The sequence below is a fragment of the Caretta caretta genome, chromosome 11 (assembly GCF_965140235.1).
Source record: "Caretta caretta isolate rCarCar2 chromosome 11, rCarCar1.hap1, whole genome shotgun sequence".
Taxonomy (NCBI): Eukaryota; Metazoa; Chordata; order Testudines; family Cheloniidae; genus Caretta; species Caretta caretta.
In genome coordinates this window covers 68,504,365-68,524,316 of record NC_134216.1, presented here as the reverse complement: position 1 = coordinate 68,524,316, position 19,952 = coordinate 68,504,365, and the positions used below count along the sequence as shown (strand labels likewise).

At 44.8% G+C, this 19,952-nt stretch overlaps 1 protein-coding gene across 1 annotated transcript in view; it reads left to right on the top strand.

The window, feature by feature from the left end:
* The window catches only part of ABCA12 (ATP binding cassette subfamily A member 12), an 86,222-nt gene extending 69,950 nt beyond the window's left edge, over positions 1–16,272 (top strand). Inside the window, exons 36-45 of the mRNA XM_048869959.2 lie at positions 1,663–1,931; positions 2,772–2,982; positions 4,380–4,489; positions 5,649–5,793; positions 6,533–6,667; positions 10,136–10,239; positions 11,392–11,484; positions 12,389–12,494; positions 13,966–14,103; positions 15,545–16,272. Of these exons, the coding sequence (XP_048725916.2) occupies positions 1,663–1,931; positions 2,772–2,982; positions 4,380–4,489; positions 5,649–5,793; positions 6,533–6,667; positions 10,136–10,239; positions 11,392–11,484; positions 12,389–12,494; positions 13,966–14,103; positions 15,545–15,664 (1,431 nt within the window). The 3' untranslated portion in view covers positions 15,665–16,272. The remainder of the gene's footprint in view (positions 1–1,662; positions 1,932–2,771; positions 2,983–4,379; positions 4,490–5,648; positions 5,794–6,532; positions 6,668–10,135; positions 10,240–11,391; positions 11,485–12,388; positions 12,495–13,965; positions 14,104–15,544) is intronic.
* Positions 16,273–19,952: the final 3,680 nt, after the last annotated feature.

The window sequence follows — 19,952 nt, the reverse complement described above, 5'->3', positions numbered from 1 at the left end:
GAAAATTTCCTAGTGTATGCTAATGTATCCCGTTTTAAACAGTACTACTAATGCACCATGTAGAGAAGCCCCATGTTAACTCTTAGAAAACTGATTGGTTTCCAAGTCTAACTAACACACGTTGCGGCCTGAGTCAAAGGCTACTGAAGTCAGTTGGAGTCTTTCCGTTGATCTCAATGGGTTTTGGATCATACCCGTGGACTTCCATTGTTTTTCAAGGTTTTGAGGCAGGTCAAGTAGGGGACATTACTCTAGAGATCTGGTGAGGTTCTCTAAGGTCCAAACATGGGGCAAATGAGACTCTTTCTTCTCCATTTAATTTACCCAAGCCCCTCCCCCCTCTGATTAAGAACTAAGGGTGGAGAGAGAGGCAGATGGGAGTGGACATCTGGGAGGGGGAAATCAGATGCATGTGGGAGAGATCAGGGAATGAATGCGGGTCCACTTTTTTGAGAAAGATGGTTGTTTTGGGAGTTAAGTTTCCCTAGTGCAAATTACTGAGGCTGAGTACTAAATCTCAGTGCCCCAAGGGCTACATCAGCAGACGAACTTTCTGTAGTCTAACTGTGAAACAAGTGGTCTCTACAATGAATTCCTGTCCATACAAAGGGAAAAGTGCCTCGAAGGCACTGACATTTCCCTAAAGTGGAGCACTGCTCTTTAATAGATCTACTTCTCGTGTGTCTTAGAGAATCCGTACTGGCTAAAATGTAAGCTTTGGGTTTTTTTTGTTTATTACAAGGACAATTCCTTAATTAAAAAAAAATCAGCCCTTGTCCCATTGTCAGGCAGTACCTGTTTACCAAACCCTTGGATCGTGTCATTTGTAGTTGTCTAGCCACATCAGGATGGAGACAATCTCCTTCCATGCTAATTTATTGCGTATCCAATGTGCCATGTGTAATGTCAGTTGTGTTCAGCAATCTTCACTGCTAGTGTTAGCGAATAACGATATTATACAGGAGCTCTTCACTGCTAGGCTCGGTGCTTGGCTGTTTGTCATGCATTAGCAACTCCCTGGGCCAAACGTGTCTCCTTGTCAGTGGGCATGGAGCTGCTTGACCAAGAAGAACTGATGCGCTTGTGCTACAGAAAGCGAGAAGAAGGATTTGGGTACTACCTGTGTCCCTTTGAGCTTCATGGAGATGCCCTGCAATTCAGCATGCAGCGGGATGGATCCACAGCTCTGAGGCTCCATGGATGGGGAGCACATTGGCCGCAAGGGTTAGCGCAGCTAGATAGCTACCCCAACTTCATGAAGAACACCAGTCTGCAACCTGCTTACTCAGCTTTACCTCACTGTGCATTCCCTGCATCAGGAGAATTCCCAGCTGCAGCCTCAGAGCACCGTTCTGGTGGTTGCCTGCTACCTGAGCAGTGCAAACAAGCTGGAATAAGAACCAAGGATCTGTACCAGGAAGTATGATCACTGGGTGCTGGCTAGAAGGGTGCCATTTCTAAAGCACCTAAGGGAGTTAGGCACCAACTCCCAGTGACTTTCCCACCCTGAATTCCTTGCAATTGTGAAACAAACCGTTTCGGAGCTCTTTGCTGTTGATTTATCTGTGGTTTGAGATAGGCTAATAAGCCCAAACAGGCGTCAGTCCCAATGCCGTCCCAAGAATAAAGTCACAATGATCATTGGTGTTTCTCTTCTTTCAGGGCTTGCATGATCTCTCTGAAATATTGAGGCACGTTTTCCTGATCTCTCCTCAATTCTGCTTTGGATATAGCTTGATTGAATTGTCTCAGCACCAGGCGCTGATGGGCTTCTTAAAAGCCTATGGCGTGGATTACCCTGACAGAACCTTTGAGATGGACAGAATAAGCTCCAAGCTGCTTGGCATGTTTATCCAGGGCACTATATTCTTTGCAATTCGGCTCTTAATGCATGACGGGATGATTCAGAAAGTCTGGTCTAGTATATTAGAGTAAGTAACATCAGTATTCCTACAATGGATATAGATTAAAACAGAGCTCAGTGCTTTTGTCTTTGACATTGTCATCGTTATCAATTATAATTATTTTGCATAGCTCCATAAACTTACACAACGCTTTGCAAACTCAGCGTAAGCTCTCTCTGCTGGCAGTTCCCATATCTACCTGTGGTTATAGTGATGACTAATGGAAATGTGTGCACCTTAATTTTTTGTTGCACCTCCCTCTCTATGGGCATTGGGAGTAATTGCTTATCCTGCACTAATTCTGCATGTGCTGGACAATTTCAGTACCCGGGAAGGGAGAGGTATTCGTTGTTGTAATCCCTGCGTAGGCCAGTGAGTTCAATTTCAAAGAACAGGCCTGGCTGACTGTATCCATTCTGTGTTGGAAAGGCAACTCAAAGGGCTGCCATTTCAGGTCTCCAGTGCCACAGGATGCTGATGGGTTGATCGGAAGAGTGGCTCTGGGGCCAGCAGATCCAGAGCCCCTTCAATTCATACAGTGGCACCTTGAGCCCAAGCTGATTTGGATTCAGTTCATGCATGATCTGCCCCCCAAATTCAAACGGTAAAAACTGTCACCAAAACTGAAAGCTGCCATGATGTAGGACCGACACCAAAAGCAATGCATTTGTTGAATACAAGGAAAAGCTTCATAAAGAAAGAACATTTGTTTCTAAGCTTCGTACATGGAATAATAATAGCAGAGAGTTTTAAATTAATATAATGAGAGCATATAATAGGATCTCATTTCAATTTTACTGAAAAGACACTAAGTCCTCTGCACACGCAGATCTGGAATGTAAAGTCACCTGTCTCCTTCGCCTTCAGATTCCTGTTCGACAAAGTGCATGGCAGGCCACCGCTTCTGCTGGAGGCAGCTGATGAAGACAAAGACGTTCAGGCTGAGAGGGAGCGGGTTGAGTCTGGCCGAGCAGACGTCGACGTGGTACAACTCCAGAGCCTCTCCAAGATCTACCATCTTCCTCTCAGAAGGATCATGGCAGTCAAAAATGTCAGCATTGGAATCCCAGCAGGAGAGGTAAGCAAGCAGGCTATGGCAGTAGCAGCCTCTCCTCTAGAAAATGTCCTCCAAGCCACTTCCTCATTGTCTTCCCAATCCCTGCTTAAGACTCAGGGAGACCATCTGACAGCAACTTATTGGACAATAACTTGCTTTACTGGTACCTCATCCTTCCTTTCTTCCCTCTGGTATTCGTCACCTCCATCTATTGAGTATCATTGATTATTTGTATTATAGTAGAGCCCAGAGAACCCAACTGAAATCAGAACCCCCTGGAGCTAGGGATAGCATGGACATAAAGCGAGAGATGGTCCTTGCCTCAGAAAGTTTAAATAGACAAGACAAAGGAAAGGTGGGAGGGAAACTATGATAATCTAGAGAATGCACTCCAGCAGGGACTATCTTTTTACTGTGTGTTTATACAGCGTCTAGCACAGTGGGGTCTTGATCATTGGTTGTTTGTCTGTCATGGATTTACAGTTACCATTAGAAATGTAGTCATGACTCTTTATTCAGACTGCATTGGGCTTGGAAAGTGGGATGGGCAGTTAGAGAGGCAGTGTGGTCCAATGGATGGGACTAGGAGACCTGGGTTCCGTTCCTGTCTCTGCCACTAGCCTGCTGGGTGATCTTGGGCAAGGCCAGATTTTCAGAATTGCTGAGATCCCAGTTTGACACCAACAGCCAGATTTTCAGAAGAGCTTAGCATGCTGGGAAAATGGGAGCTGACACTCTTTGAAAATCTAGCCTCTGATCTCAGTGGGGGAGATTTTCAAAGGCATAAATGGCAGATACACCCTAAATCCCATGAAAGCCAGTGGGAATTAGACTCCTAACTGCCATTTGTGTATTTGACTCTCTCTCCCTCTAGACCTTTGCTTCCTCTCCCATCTGTCTATGTCTGCAGGACCAGGGCCTAAGAATGGTACTGAGTGTCTGTACAGTGACTAGAAAAGGAGTACTTGTGGTCTGTCTACACTGCTGTAGGAGGTATGATCTGAAGCACATGTGGACATATTGAGTTAGCTTTAATCTGGCCAATGCAAGTACCAATAACAGTGAAGCTGCAGCAGCATGGGATTGCAAGAGTAAAATGATCAGGATTTGATCCTTCACATGGCCTACATATGAAAATGCACTTTGCAATAAAAGGAAGGCTAGTGTTATAGACACATTCATTATTTCCTACTATATTAAACAGAGGAGCCTAATACACACTGCAATACACTGCCCAATAAACAACCACCATTATAATATTTATATGCACTTTGACTGCCTGAGGCTTTTCCATAATTCGTCTTGCTCAAGGGCCAGGGGAGGAGAAGTGTCAAGTCGCGTTGAGCACTCGCTGCATAGCAATACGTTAGCATTAAATGCAGCATGCTAAATGTCTCTCTTTCTGTCTCATAAACCAGTGCTTCGGGCTGCTTGGCGTGAACGGTGCCGGAAAGACAACTATCTTTAAAATGCTAACAGGAGACATCGGGGCTACCAGTGGAAGATTGAGAGTCCGGGATCAAACTGGGTATGGAGGATTAGCTATCCAGAAGTGATGTATCAACAAGGCTGTCTGGAAAACAATTTGTCATTTGCCCTGGCTCGGATGAATCAACAAAGCAAATTAAAAAGAGTTAGACTTAATAAAAAGCAGAAAATTCAGCCATTTAAAATATTATATTTATTTCCTCGGGTCTTGAGTCTCATTTCACTGACAAATTTTTATGCTGGTGCAACTCTGTTGGTGTCAATGGAGTTTCTCCAGATTTACACCACTGTGAGATCAGAATCTGGCCCTCAGTCATTAAGAGCCTGATTCTGTCACCCTTTCTCTTGTTGAATAATATCACGCTCCACAACTGGTCCCACTGAAATCAGTGGGTCTGATGATGGAGTAAAGTGCTACTAAACATGAGTAAGGTTGCGAGTCTGTCATAGAGGTCATGGGAGTCACGGATTCTGTGACTTTCCGTGACCCCCATAACTTCCGCAGCTGCAGGGCTGCCCAGGGGCCAGTCACACTGGCCGCTGCTGGAGTGGCCCCAGGACCAGCTGCTCAGGCAGTCCCCGGTGCCAGCAGTTGGCCCCGGGGATCACCCAAGCAACAGTCCTGGGGGTGGCCAGAGCAATGGCCCCAGGGAGGGCCAAAGCATTGGTCCCGGGGGCGGCCGTGGGGACCGCTGGAGCAGCAGCGGTCCCGGGGGCGGCCAGAGCAGCGGCCCTGGAGGCTTTCAGGAGAGCGGCCTCTGTGGGCCTTGGAGCAGCAGGCCACCGTGGGGCAGTCAGCCTCCACTGCTGGAACGGGGCCCCACAGCACAGAGATTTAGTCATCATGGGCATTTATAGTAAAAGTCACGGACAGGTGAATTTTTGTTTATTGCCCATGACCGGTCCGTGACCTTTACTAAAAATACCCATGTCTAAATCTTCGCTTTAAACATGAGTAAGGCCACTGGAAACTGGCCCATCAAAACCACTGGACATACAAGCAGTGTGAGGTACTACTCAGTGTGAGACACACAATCCTTCCTTTTAGGAGCTAAGAATGTCAGATCTGCACAGGCCTTGCTATCATGAACTAAAAGCGTTCCTGCCCCAGTGGGGGATACGTTTCCTTCCTGTTTAATAGAGCATATAGGAGACTTATGAAGTGTTTATAAAATGACCTTTCACCTTTCCTGATCCAGATCCCTGAGTGACATTGATGACACTCACTGGTCGCTCTTCGGCTACTGCCCTCAAGAAGATGCCTTGGATGACTTGCTGACAGTGGAAGAGCACATGTACTACTATGCTCGGCTACACGGCACCCCAGAGAAACAGATTAAAGGAGTGAGTAGACCCATTTGACTGAAGAGTTCCCTTGGGACCCAGTCAAGTCAGTGTGAGTCTTTGCATTGACTTCAGTGGTCTTGATCAAGGCCATTATGTGTAATAATAAACAATGAGGATGACAATCATGAATTTCCAACCTGGGACTTCATTGCTTTGTGGCTAGATGGTTGTGGGATGGTCACAGAACTTGACTGTTTTGTAACACGGGGTCACATGAATTGACTTAGAACTGGGCCATGCTGTTAAAACTCTCCCTACATAGACATCTGTGCAAATACTCCCATTGAGTTCAGTAGTAAGTGTTTACTAGATCAAGTCCTAAATGAACAAGTGAAGCTGGAATTTGTAAAAGGGATTAGTAAAAGTTGTGTCCCTAATGTTTTGATCCCAAGGGGTCTTTGTGAAATCGTTGAACTCCTATGTATTTTAACGTGTATTTCAAAGCAAGTCTCCACACTTCAAAGACTTCTGTGGAGTGAAACCCAACCTGGCAGCAATATGCTATTTCAAAGGACATTTAATTATAGTATCTGAACCACCAGAGACTGAGGGCTAGATCCCTCCTGATGTAAATCGGTGTAGCTCTCTTGAAGTCATTGGAGCTACACTGATTTGCACCTGTTGAGGATTAGGTCCTGAATTGTTGGCAAATACATACTTGTTCCAGATATTCTATGGTTGGTCTAATTCTCAATGTAAAGCAAGTTTTTATTATTATTATTATTTGTACCCACAGATTGTACATCAGCTTCTTCATAGACTTAATCTGATGCCGTACAAAGACAGAGTCACCTCGATGTGCAGCTATGGCACTAATAGAAAGTTATCAACTGCTCTGGCCCTCATTGGTAATCCATCAATTCTATTGCTGGTAAGAAATCAGAAATTTTGCGATGAAAAAATGCGTAGCTTTTAAGGCCAGAAGGAACCATTCTATCATCTATTCTGACCTCCCGTCCGTAGCCTTGGATAATTTTAAAGTGCAAATTGCATCAGTCACTCATCACAGGTTCTTTTACTCAGCAGCTATGTAAGAAATGTTGCTGAGTTGGAGATTGGTGAAGCACACACACAAACTTTGGACTTTAGTTAGTAGAGACAAATATAACTGAAATGATAGAAAAATCAATATGCATAAGTACAGCAAAGTGGTTTACTGCATTGTGCTTACTTGCAACCTTATGGAGGCCATTAGATGTGAAGATGGAAAGAAAAATAAGTGGTGATGACGGTTTTGGCTGTCGCTAACTGTGTCATTCTGATGATCCCAATTAAAGGTTGGATTTACACCTTATTTTATGTCTCAGACCTTCTTCCCCTGAATACCCACACATGCCCCATGAGCATGGTTAGATCATTTTCTGGCCTTCGGTCCATTTATGGGTTTCCAGGAAATCATAATTGCTGTTATGATCGTTGACATGGCTTTTTGCATCAATACTTTTCCTAGTGTTTCCAATATATTCAAGAAGTTAACCTCATGGTTACACATACTAAAAATCCCCTAGAAGTTCATTAGCATTCCTTTAATTTGTTCTTTGCTGTGCACTTGTGTATTGTAATGCACTCGTTACTAAATCTTATAACCCTAGGTCACTCATAACTAATAAAAGCAATTTTATTACATGCAATATTTTATACCTATATATCAAGCTTGGCTTATAACCTCTGTAGGGTCTGGTCAGGAGTCACAGGTCAACATGTATAACACAGGTCTTGGGATTTCACCCAGTTACCCTTGTACTGAGCCTAATAAGTTGTGTTTGACTTAAGCATTTCTTCCGGAAAGGCATCAAGTCTTCGTTTGAAGACATCAAGAGATGAAAAATCCACCGCTTCCCTTGGTAGCTTGTTCCAATGGTTAATCAGCCTCGCTGACAAATTTGAGCCTTATTTTTCATTTGAATTTATCTGGTGTTTACCTTCCAGCCATTGGTTCTTGTTATGCCTTTCTCAGCTAGATTAAAGAGCACTTTAGTTCCCACTATATTCTCCTCAGGAGGGTACTTACATATTTTAATCAAGCCACCTCTCAATCTTCTTTCTGGTAAGCTAAACAGATGGAGCATTTTAAGTCTCTCACTCTAAGGTATTCTTTGTTCCTGTCGTCACATTATTTAGTGGCTCTTCTCTGCACCCTCTGCAATTTTCCAATAGCCTTTTCAAAATGTGGACACTGTATGAAGTATTCCAAGCGTGGTCTAACCAATGCTGTATACGGAGATCATTATCCTCCTGACTGTACATGTCTGAAACGCCCCTACTTCAGACGAGCAGTGGTAGAGAGAAATCCAGAGGCTCTGCATGAGTGCTCCTTCACGGATACTATATGGTGTCTCCCTATTGCTCTTAAAAGGAAAGGAACCGAAAATGCCATCACATTATTCCATACTTATTGTCTATCTACAATGTCCATATCAGATTTAAGATGTGATCACGCCCTCCCTGGAATAGCAAGAAGGGGATGAAAAGAGCAGATAGTCTGTACCAGTGGCCCCAAATTGCCATGGGGTGAAAAACAGAACCAGAACAGTAGTGTTCCTTTAAGATACAATCTAGAAAGCATATATCTCTTGCCACATGGAGGATATTAGAATGTTTCACCTAAATGTAGCTTAACATTTTCTTCTTACATTATACTGGAGTTTTGCTCTGAAGTAGGATCATAACTACAAATGTTCTCTTTGTGCAAACTGCCATTTGCTGGTGTCAAAGAGATGCCTCAAGCAGTGGGTCTGGCTTTGATGTAAGAGTCACGGGGGTTTCTCTCTCGAGGGTCACCCACAAGTTTCAGACAGCCGGGAAAGGACGCACACAAAACATTCCATACATGCACGCCCAAAGTCGCAGTTCAGATTTCCCAGTCAGGCTTTTCAGCTTGCAGTTCTCCAGGGCATAGCCCTAGCACACCAGGTTTAGTTCACTCGGCATCCAGAAGTGGCCAATGTTTAAATTACCCCCATACCATCTAAGCAATTGCTTTTCTCTGGCCCTGCTCCGATTGGCCTCATTCTCTGCTTTCCTCAACAAGCCTCACCTGGCCTTTCAGGATTAAATCAGGGCAATTAGACCCAGTCTTTTCTGCCTAATTGTTGTTAAGGCAACCAGCCTTATTCCCACATGTCAGCACTCTTTGGGCTCGTAGGAAAGAAAAGGAAGTGTGAGAGGATCAGAAAAATGTTTCAGCATAAATAAACATAACAGAGAAGGGGGGGGAAACCAAGAGAAGATGATCTTTCAGACGCCATTCATAGCACATTCACTCAGTCACACCACAGGCAACATAAGTCTTTTAAACTGGAGAAACCAACCCCACAAAGTACCAGACCACCTGCCACTGCTGTGTTGTAAATTCTGCAATACTTAGTGATCAGTTTTCCAAACATTGGGCCAGATGGGTACAGCTCTGATTTACACCCATTGAAGCGCCACCCCTAAATTTATATAATTCCTTCTAACTTCTCTTCTTACATATAAAATCTCAATAAAAAGGGAGAAGAGGAGGTTGTCTAAGCAGAAGCTGCTTTCTGAATAACAAGCTGTTTTCTTTCTGCTTAGTATAATACATTGTCACCAACAATAACAATTTTACAATAGGAAGCTGGCTGGTAATTTTGTTGATGATGAATGTGATGGGGCACGACATACTGTTACTCATCTGTAGCTTATTGTCTATGGAATCCTGAAGACAGAAAACTTGTTTTGTCCGTAAATGAAGCAGATATTACCCAAAAGACAGATAGGTGTGGAGACAAAGAGCCAGTCTGGTATTACCTCATGTTTGGATCACAGCTACAATTTACTAATAAGTTGTTATTTATAGAAGTGTGAAATAGAACATCTACATAGAGGGATGTTTATCAGAGTCAGTTTTGCGCTAGGAAGAGCAAGGCTGAGATTTTCAAATCAATTGATATTTTGAAATGAATGGGAAGTGCGTTTCCAAATCCTCTAGGCAGCCAGAGTGTTTCTAAATTAGTTTAATGTTCAGATAAGGTCCTTAGCTGTGGAGAGGGCTCTGCCACAAACCTGCTATGTGAACTTGGGCAAGTCACTTCCCCTCTGTATCTATTTAGTTTGTAAGCTCTTTGGAGAAGAGACTTCCTCTTAGTATGTGTTTGTACAGCGCCTAGCACCAGGGGGTCTCATCCTAGGCACTGCCATCATACATACAAATAATACAGACCAAAAGCTCCATATAAGAGCTAAGTGGTTGTATTGGTAGCTGTATTGTCTGTAATGACCATTCTAAACAAAGAGCAGATATGGAGAGGAAGAGAAATGACATTTTCTTTCCTATTGAAACTTACAATCTGTTTTTTGTTGTTGTTTTTTAAAGGATGAACCAAGCTCTGGAATGGATCCTAATGCTAAACGACACCTTTGGAAAATCATCACTGAGGAAGTCCAGAACCAATGTTCCGTGATACTCACTTCCCACAGGTAGAGTTTACTGGCTGCCTTTATGCTTTATTAAGCCCAAACTAAAATTGCACTTTGGAACACCCTAGACCAGTGGTTCCCAAACTTGTTCCGCCGCTTGTTCAGGGAAAGCCCCTGCCGGGCCCAGCCGGTTTGTTTACCTGCCACGTCCGCAGGTTCGGCCGATCGCGGCTCCCAGTGGCCTCAGTTCGCTGCTCCAGGCCAATGGGAGCTGCTGGAAGCGGCGGCCAGTATGTCCCTTGGCCCGCCAAATTTCAGTGCCCCCAATGTTCCCTCGGTACTTGGAACTTTGGGGGCACTGAAATTTAAATACATTTCCAGTTCCAAGTTTTCCAAGTCTGTATAATGGACTGAATCCTAATTCTGAATCACAGCAGCAGAAAAATGTATCTGGATCTGCATTATGCTGCTTGAGCCCATCTTTAGTAACATCCACCTGCAATAACATGTAATAAGAAAATCCAGGAAGATCATCCAGGAAATGCTGAACACTTCCTGGAAATGTGTGATTGCTTTGCACTGAATGGATCCTTGGCCCAGATCCTCAAAGATATTTAGGCATTTAACTCCCTTAATTATCTTTGAGGACCTGGGCCCTCCCTATTCTAGTGGAATAGGAGCCAGATAGATTTGAGGTGAGGTGATTAAGATGATGAGTTACAGGTTAATCTCCTGAGTAGCTCATGGGAAACCATTAATGTTCTGGCCATTAGAGTTTCTTTTATTCCCATTCAGTGACTGTATAGAGCATGGGTGGCCAAACTTACCGATCCTCTGAGCCACATATGACAATCTTCAGAAGTTTGAGAGTCCGGGCATGCCTGCAGGGGATTGGGGCTTCTGCCCCGCAGGAAGCACTTGCCGGGGCTTGGGGCTTCAGCTCCACTCCTGCTGAGGCCCCGAGCCATTGGAGGTGCACCCTGCCAGACTGAAGCCCCGAGACTCCCCTTCCCGACAGGGCAGAAGCCCCTACTCCACCACCCTGTTGTAAGGCAGAGGTCCTGAGCTCTCCCCCCCGCCCCCCACAGTGTGGTAGGTTGAGAATGGGGGAAGCAGGAGTGCTCAGCGAGCCGCACTTTAACTATAAAAGATGAGGCTCACGAGTCACAGTTTGGCCACTCCTGGAATAGAGTTTCTTTGTTTGCTTTTCAGCATGGAAGAATGTGAAGCTCTCTGTACCAGGCTGGCTATTATGGTGAATGGACGTTTCCAGTGCCTTGGCTCTTTGCAACATATTAAGACCAGGTCAGTAAAATGTATCTACTATCCTTTCACTGTATTGCATTTAGAGCCAGATGCCCAGCTAATGAACAACAGTGGAGCTCCACTGAAGGATGCTGATTTACGTCAGCTGAGGATCTAGCTGTGTGTATTCAGGGCATTAGCACGTAGCGAACAAACCCAGGACGTCACTGAAAGCCTTTCTGTCTTTTGTTTCTGAGAATCTGTGATAAATAATGGCAGGGGGCTGGCTGGCAAACAAGAGTTCTGTTTTGTGATAAATGTTGGGGTTTTGGCATTGGGTTTCATTCTGCAGCTGAACGAAGCCGAGGCTTTTCATCATGTCTGAGAGTGAGAGAGTCCCACCCCAGACTAGCCAACACTCAGCTGTAGTGAGGGGGACCAAGTTCAAGGGCCTATTCCACAACAGGCAGATCAGGGTCTTGAACCAGGGTCACCCCATCCCAAGTGAGTGCTCTAGCCACTTGGCTTTTCTGGGGTTGGTTGGGAGTTCTGTCTCCCTCTCCCATCCACCCAGGACCTGAGAGCTTTCTACAAATCGACACTTGCCAACAAAAAAACATTTTGTTAACAAACTGTCAACCAGCTCTCTCAATAATGCATGTTCTGCCTCCATGAAGCTTTTGTTCAGTGTTTGAGAGGCATGTTCCTCTACACAGATGACACAATAACTTGGTCGACTTTAATATGGAAATTAAAAACATATGATATTGATGAACTTCACAGCTTATTAATGATCACCCTGACTGGATTGCTATCCAGATTTATTCCTAGCATGACGCTGTTGACCTCACTGGAGTTACTCGGGGGCTGGCTTTGTTTCACGAGAGCTTCCAGCAAGGCTACTTGACTCTCTTGTGTCTGTTCCGTACCTGCTGTGCAGCATGCATTCTGATTTTCTGTCTAGGTTTGGAAGAGGATTCACCGTGAAGATGCACTTGATGAGCAGTGAGGTCAGCACGGAGGCTCTGACGGAGTTAATGCAGTCCCACTTTCCAGATACGTGCCTGAAGGTAAGCAGGATAGATCAGACCAGATGCTGGGGGAACTGAGAATGGAATCCCATATCAAACCTGTTATATTCACAATGGATATCTTGTAAGCTTCTTCTGACCACAGCTTTGACTCAGCAATAGCTGCCCAGAGCATTATGCTCTCAAAGCATAAGGGAATTGTACACCCAACTCCTTCTTCCAAAGCAGAGGCAAGGCTCAGATTTACAGAGCTGCCAAAAGGGTTTGGACACCGAGGTCCAATTAATTTCAATGGAATTAGAGCATCCAGATTTCCTAGGTGGCTTTAAAAACACAGCCAAATGGTAACAGTGAGCATGCAAGAGAGGAGTCTAATCTGGCAACTCCTTACTCACTTGAGTAATCCCACTGATGTCAGTGCTACAGAAGGCTGGAGTTAGAATCATAGAATATCAGGGTTGGAAGGGACCTCAAAGCAGGACCAATCCCCAGCTAAATCATCCCAGCCAGGGCTTTGTCAAGCCTGACCTTAAAAATATCTAAGGAAGGAGATTCCACCACCTCCCTAGTTGTCTAGCTCCACTTGTTTTCAGTGGGAGCTGGGATTACTCAGTGCCTCTGGTGATAGAATTACATTGGCATCAAGGTGGAGTAACACAGTGTTGAAGCAGGACCAGCCAACCCTCTAGCGTAACGCCAACTTTCAAAGTCATCCATCCAAACGCTAGTTCGTCCTGCACTTTAGTCTTCCCCAAAAGCCTAAGATAATAGAAGTTTTAGTTGGATCCTCACATAGATTCCAGAATATACCTGATATTTGTTGCACAACAATATTTCCCATGCAAGAAATTTCTTCTCCAGCTTTCTCAGTCTTCACTGAGGCTAGCTGACATTACAGAATGGACTAACTAGCACGTCAGCTGGGGAGTAGCTTTACCAGCCAGGAAAGAGAAATAAAGCTCCAAACCCCTGTTCCTCAGGGCTTGTTTATTGGCCACCAAAGAGTACCACAAACATAAAGCAACTCACTGGAAACACATGAGGCCAGCGGTCCTCAAAGTGTGCGTCATGACCCCAAACTGGGTTGAGACCCCATTTGGATTGGGTCACCAGGGCAGAAAGACCCAGCCCAGAGCTCTGGGGTTGGTGGTGGGGCTAAAACCCTAGCCCGCAGCTTCAGAGGCGGCAGTGGGGGGCTGAAGCACTTCTTATTTAAAATACTAACTATTCTGAGTCACCCAGGGCACTGGGGTTCGTGTCGTAATTTTTTTTGTCAGAATGGGGTCACGGTGTAATGAAGTTTGAGAACTGCTGCACTAGGCAGTCATTGCCCATAGGCTTTTCTCACTTGAGTGAGTCAGAAAGGGAGAAGACACATCCTCCCCCTTAATTCCGTTTTGAGTCAGCTTCCCCTACCTTTTTATACTACACCCAAGCAGCTGTATGGCCTGCCGGGACCTTTTACAGGTGGCAGTGACTTGACTTTGTCACTCTGCTCTTGTTCCCACAGGACCGGCATCTCAACATGGTGGAATATCACGTGCCCATCTCCGCAGGAGGAGTAGCAAACATATTTCATCTTCTGGAAACCAACAAAATAGCCTTCAAAATCAGGCACTTCTCAGTGAGTCAAACCACTCTAGAGGAGGTAAGAAATTCAGCAAACGTTTCAGACATGAACTGATTAACAGACACATTGGACCACATATTGAAAGGGGCTTCATTCCGCTTGCCTTTTGAGTGCGCACACCTGTACGTGCATCTTCTCGCACTTCTGTCTCCAGATGCATATGGTAGCGCTGGTAAAATGCATAAGCAAAGTTGTGTGTGACACACATGAAAACATGGCACAAAGGACTTAGTCTGCCCTCAGTCACGCCGGTTCAGTACTGTTGATTTCAGTGGGACTATATAAGTGTAAATGAAGGCAGAATTTCAACCCACATTTTTCCAAAGTGAAGAGTGGTCTTGTGATTAGGGACCTAGGCTGGCAGTCAGGAGCTGTGGCTTCAGTACCTGGCCCTGCCATTGACTTCAGAAGTTATTCACTCTCTTTCTGTGCTTCATTCCCTATCAGTAAAATGATAATATTCCTTTCTCCCAGCTTTTGCTTGTCTATTTAGACTGCCAGCTCTTTATGGCTGCTCTTTTCTTAGTATGAACTAGATCTTCAACTGATGTAGGTTGCCATAGCTTCATGAACTTCAGTGAAGCTGCGTCAACGTATGCCAGCTGAGGATCTGCCTCTATATAGTTATATAGTGAGGCCCCGATCTCAGGTGGGGCATCTAGATTCTGTTGTAATACTCATTTTGTTTATGATTGTTTGTAATGTGGGTGCCATAGTTACATTCCCTCCATTTCCACTTCAAAACTTTTTTCACCAGTATACAATATTGTAGGAGAAACCCAAGTTTAAGGGCTACCTTGAGTTAGGCCTGCATGGACCATCCCATTGGCAGGGGATAGCTGGAGCACTAGGCTCTGCAGTCATGCCCCCAAGATGACCCACTTTTAGTCCCGGTGGTGTGGTGGAGCTATCTAGTTTTTATGCCACCTGGCGATTCCTCTGTGACAGGTGAATCCTCAGCTCATCCGATAGGGCAGCTGTCCAGCCCCTTTGTGCCAGCAGAGTAGTGCAAAGTGAATGGATCTGGAAGCAAAACTATTACCCTGCAATCCTAGATACAATTCTGAGAGTGAATTGTGTGTGTAGATGTGTGTAATAGGGTGTGTGTGTGTGTGTGTGTAGAATGGAAGGGTGTGTGTATATAATGTAGGTGTGTGTGTGTGTGTATGTATAGGATTGCGCATGTACACCATATAAATATATAGGTAGATGTGTGTGTATATAGGTATACATGTGTATATATAAAATATACATTAAAGCTGGGCTTTGCAAGACATGTAAGTGCCCCAATCCCATTTGAGACCTAGGTTTCTCAGACTCCTTTTGGAAATCCCATCCCAACCACAGAATCCCTCCCTCCCAGGGCTATGGTCCATAGGAAAAAAAGGCTTTTTTGGCAATTTCTTGACTTATTTTTTTAGGTTTGTCACATAACCAATATTTTCCTTTAAACTTTTAGGTTTTCATCAACTTTGCCAAAGATCAGACTGGGGCTGACAATGCAGATGCGAGTACAGACGTAGGCTCAGACTGCTCGGATACAAGTAGCCAAGATACCAACATAAGCGCCATCTGTTAAAGGGATATTGCGGTGTTAAAAAAAAAATTGTATTTTTCTAAACAATGGGTTTTTTACTTATTTTGTTATTAGCAACCTGGTAAATATGTAAAACTGGCATGTCAGATTGGTCTTGCCCCAGTCTTACAGTTCTTGTTCTAGGTTTATTTTATATCTATATTGCGAAGTTGGTGACATCTCCTGATACTTGCTGTTCAAATACGCTGGAAGCTCTTCGCCATTGGCTGTCACCAAGAAGAACAGTGGGGGATAGAGCAGAGCGGCTGCTCTGGAGTCAGGGACGTAAGTGAGAAGAAGGACGGGACAGTCGTTCGGACGCTAGCTGGGCCCTCAGGAAACCCGCAGTTCAATGTCCTACTTTGCCACAGACTTCCTGTGCGACCTTGAGCAAGTCACTTGAAATGTCAGTCAAATGGGGGGATCACAACACTTCCCTCCCCCCCAGAGGTGTTGTGAGTCTAGATACATTAAAGGTGGTGATTCTCCAGCAATGGAGTCCATCTTAGATAGCTATGTAAAGCTTTTCTCTGTATGTGGATTATGTCAGTATTAATACAGTTATTTAAAATCCATGCTTCCTGTTGTTTTTGTTTGTTTCTGTAGTTTGCACCAACTCTACATGACCCCTAGTACAAATCTCCCGGTCCCACGCAATTTTCCCCTACCAATACTCCACAACTCTGCAAACCCAACAGCTTGACCACAGGAAGCATTGTACCGAGCAATATTGCCCAGTCACACTCCAATTTAATCACCACCTCTCTGCCACCAACTGAAACACGTTAACCCGGCCTCTCCCAGAACAACCAATCACCCAATCCCTGCAGAACTCCGCCAGGTTTATCCCTCACCCCACAGGGACGACACCTCCTGGAGGACAGTGCTTCCCAGCTGGGGTGCTGCACTTCACGCTGCCAATTGCTCTGTCTTCCCCTTTGGCCTGGGAGGTTCAGCAGTATTCAGGGCCTGGCAGGGTTGTTTCCACGAGGGTGAGAAATCAGTGCTGAGTCAGGTATAGTCTTATTTATTTCTCCTCCCCCCCAAAAAAAAAAACACAAAAAAACCTTACACAAAGTCCTGTTGATCTGAGTCCAGTAGAAACAAACAGGAGCAGGCTGTTTCCTTGCTCAGACATCCCCAAGTCTACCTCTCAAGCGAGCTCTGTGCACAAGCAGCCCTGTCTCTCTGCTTCCTCTTGGGGTCATGCCCACAAATCCTTCTGGCTTTTGCCTTCACCACACACAACCTGCTAATGATATCCTAGCCGCTGCATTTGCAAACAGAGAAACTCCTCCCTCCCACAGCTTAGCTCAGCTCTGCCATGCCACCTATTACTTTGGGTTATCTCCCAGTTGTCTGCAGCTACTGTTACGTCATTGGCTTTAATGAGGCTTGTGACTGGATCTAAGATCCTGCTGATTGACAGCCATTAGCACCTTTCAGCAGAACAACAGGTTAAAAATCCCAGCATTGGATCTCGCTGCTATTTTCCAAGAGTAGTGGGTGTTCCAATGAGGTCAGAGAATATTATACCTGTATTATTTATTTGTATTTCCATAGCATTGAGGAGCCCCAGCCATTGACCAGACCCCATTCTGCTAGGTGCTAAACAAACACAGAGCCAAAAGGTGGTCCCTACCCCCGGCGAGCTTGCAACTGAAATACTGGTGTTGTTGTAAGAAAGGGGATCCCCAATAAAGCTGTGTGAAGCCTCCATTGCAAAACCTGAAATGACGTGAACCTCGCTTGGTTTCAGGGTCACGTACAACATTCAAACCGGGGGGGTTGTTCAAACTCATTTTGGGCCAAGGGAAAATTTGATGAGACCTGTGATATATTTTGCTTTGATCTTTAGGGAATGAGTTTCCCTACTTCAAGTTCGATTTTGAGGCTTGTTGCAAAAGTCACACAGGGGCAGGTATTGTTCATAACTAGTGTGTTCAGGATCATATTGTGGGCTTCAGTCTCATGTAGTTTGGTTGCTCCAGAAAGGTCATTGTCTACCCTTGATCTTTGTGCAAACTTCCTGCTGACATCACTGGGTTTCAATGGTAGCAGCTGGCCCTAAATTTAGAACCCAACCCACTGATCATAATTAAAACAGGAATTCAGTCCTTTCTACAGAACGCACTTCACACCCTTAACTTAGAAGTAACTGAAAATGCCGCCAAAGCATTCGTCGTAACTTTTATTTATTATTGTTGCTTCTGCCCTGTAAAAGGCTGCCTTTTCTCATTTTCATGGCATGTATTATACAGATCCTGGATGAAATTAGTCTTGTCTTTGATGGAGGTCTTGCTTTCTCTGCAAAGGATTCAGAGCATGTCTACGATTTAAAACCTATCTGGAATTCCAATCAGAGTATTATTTTATTATGTCAATTGCTTTGTATGCTGCCCCTGGAAGATGGATCTTCAATGCTGTGTCCAGATGTACTTTATATTTAACTGCGAGAGGCTGCGTGCGATACAGAGATGCTTGTGTTTCTTTAGATTGTACAGATCAAAAAAAAGGGAAATGATTCTTTAGAATACTTCAGCAAGTTTTAGTGGGTTTTTTTTAAAGGCAGAACTTTGAGTTTCTATCCAAGTCTAGCCATTGTACCTGATGGGCCAGGGGTACGATATATACTTAGAACTTGGTGGTAAAAGTAAAATGTCTGTTACCTCAGTCAAATCTCTAGGTATTAGTCCAAACAAGCAAAAGTTACACGCTTCAAGTAGTTTATTGGTAAACCTTGGAGAAGTGGTTTGAATTGTTTTGGCAAATAGATCAGACAGATTATAACAGATACAGCCCAGATCTGTGTTAGCTTTTCTGTGGCTTCCTGCAGAGCCCCCACGCCACAAGCACAGCTGTCCCTGACTCCTGCAGATCCCTCTGGATCTACCCATGACTTTCTCTGGTGGAGGAAAACTCCAACCTTCCTCTCAATGGAATGATATGGGAGACTCTGTCAGAGGACCTGTTCAAATCCACCATAGAGATTTCTTTTCGCTACAACTGATGGGAGGGCATACTCTGGTCTCACGTTTGGTTGGGAATAAGAGAGAAACTGAGATGCCAATTGATAAAAATTCTGACTTTAAAATCACCTGACAAGCCTGAATTTTGCCCAGGCAATATCAGGATAATATGGACTATTATATTTTGGTGCTTTAAATGCCAATCTCTTTAATTGACACAAATGGACTCATCAAAATGGGACAGTGAGCAATTAATGTGTGACTTACATTGCAATGGAATCCTACACACTTTAACCACTTATCGGTCAGCACGAGTCTATTTTCATGCAAACTGGTGGCTAGTTTATGATGAGGTGAGGGGATCAGTCCATGCTGACAGTGTTGGAAAATAACAGGTGACTTGATCTGAGGAATCACTCTGCTTATTTGCAGGTACATTTTCTCTCATTCTGTCTCCGTTTAAACCCCTAACTCCCACTTTTCCCTTTATAAATATCCTCTTGAGAGGGCTAGATTTTCAGAAGAGCCTGGTGGTAGATTGTCAAGGACTCAGCACCTGAGCTGGTTGGGAATGTTTCGATGAAACGTGTTTTCACTGGAAAATGGCAGCTTGTCAAAACGGAAACTTTTTGCAGAAATATATTGGTCTTGACAAAAAATTTTGTTGGGAAGTTTTCTCAGATTGAGGGCGGACTGTCTGGTCCAAAGGAGCGAGCAACCAGAATAGCCAATAGCCCAGTGGTTAGGGAGCTTACCTGGGCAGTGGGAGAGTGGGTTAAAGACACTGCTCAGAATCAAAGAAGGAACTTGAGCCTGTGTCTCCCCCTGTCCGGGTGAGTCCCCTACCTGCAAAGTGCAACAGCTCCAACAGAGGAGTGTGAGAATGCCTCTACAACCCGGTGGCTAAGGCACTCATCTGATGTGGGAGACCCCCACTTCAAGCCCCAGCTCTGTCTGATGCACTCCCTGCTTTGCACCCATGATTACAGGCGGGTTTTCAAAAAAGCCCCTCTCCCATTGAGGCACCTACATAAGGGCAGTCGGCAGCTCCCGGGGCGACACTTGTGGCCAAATGTCCCGAAGCGTTCAGCACCCGATGTGCATCCGAGAGGCCGAGCTCTGATTCCGGCCCCTGAATGGAAGCTAAGCTCTTCTGAAAAGCTGGCCCCTGTTATGCCCTTTTGGTTTGTCTCCGAGGGAGAAGGAGCTGCCTGAGTACCACGGCTCATCAGCTCTCTGTGGGTGTGAGATGAACTCCGAGAGCAGACCTTTGACCTCTGCTCACTCACACATTATCTTTTCAGCCTTCATAATGCCAGCCG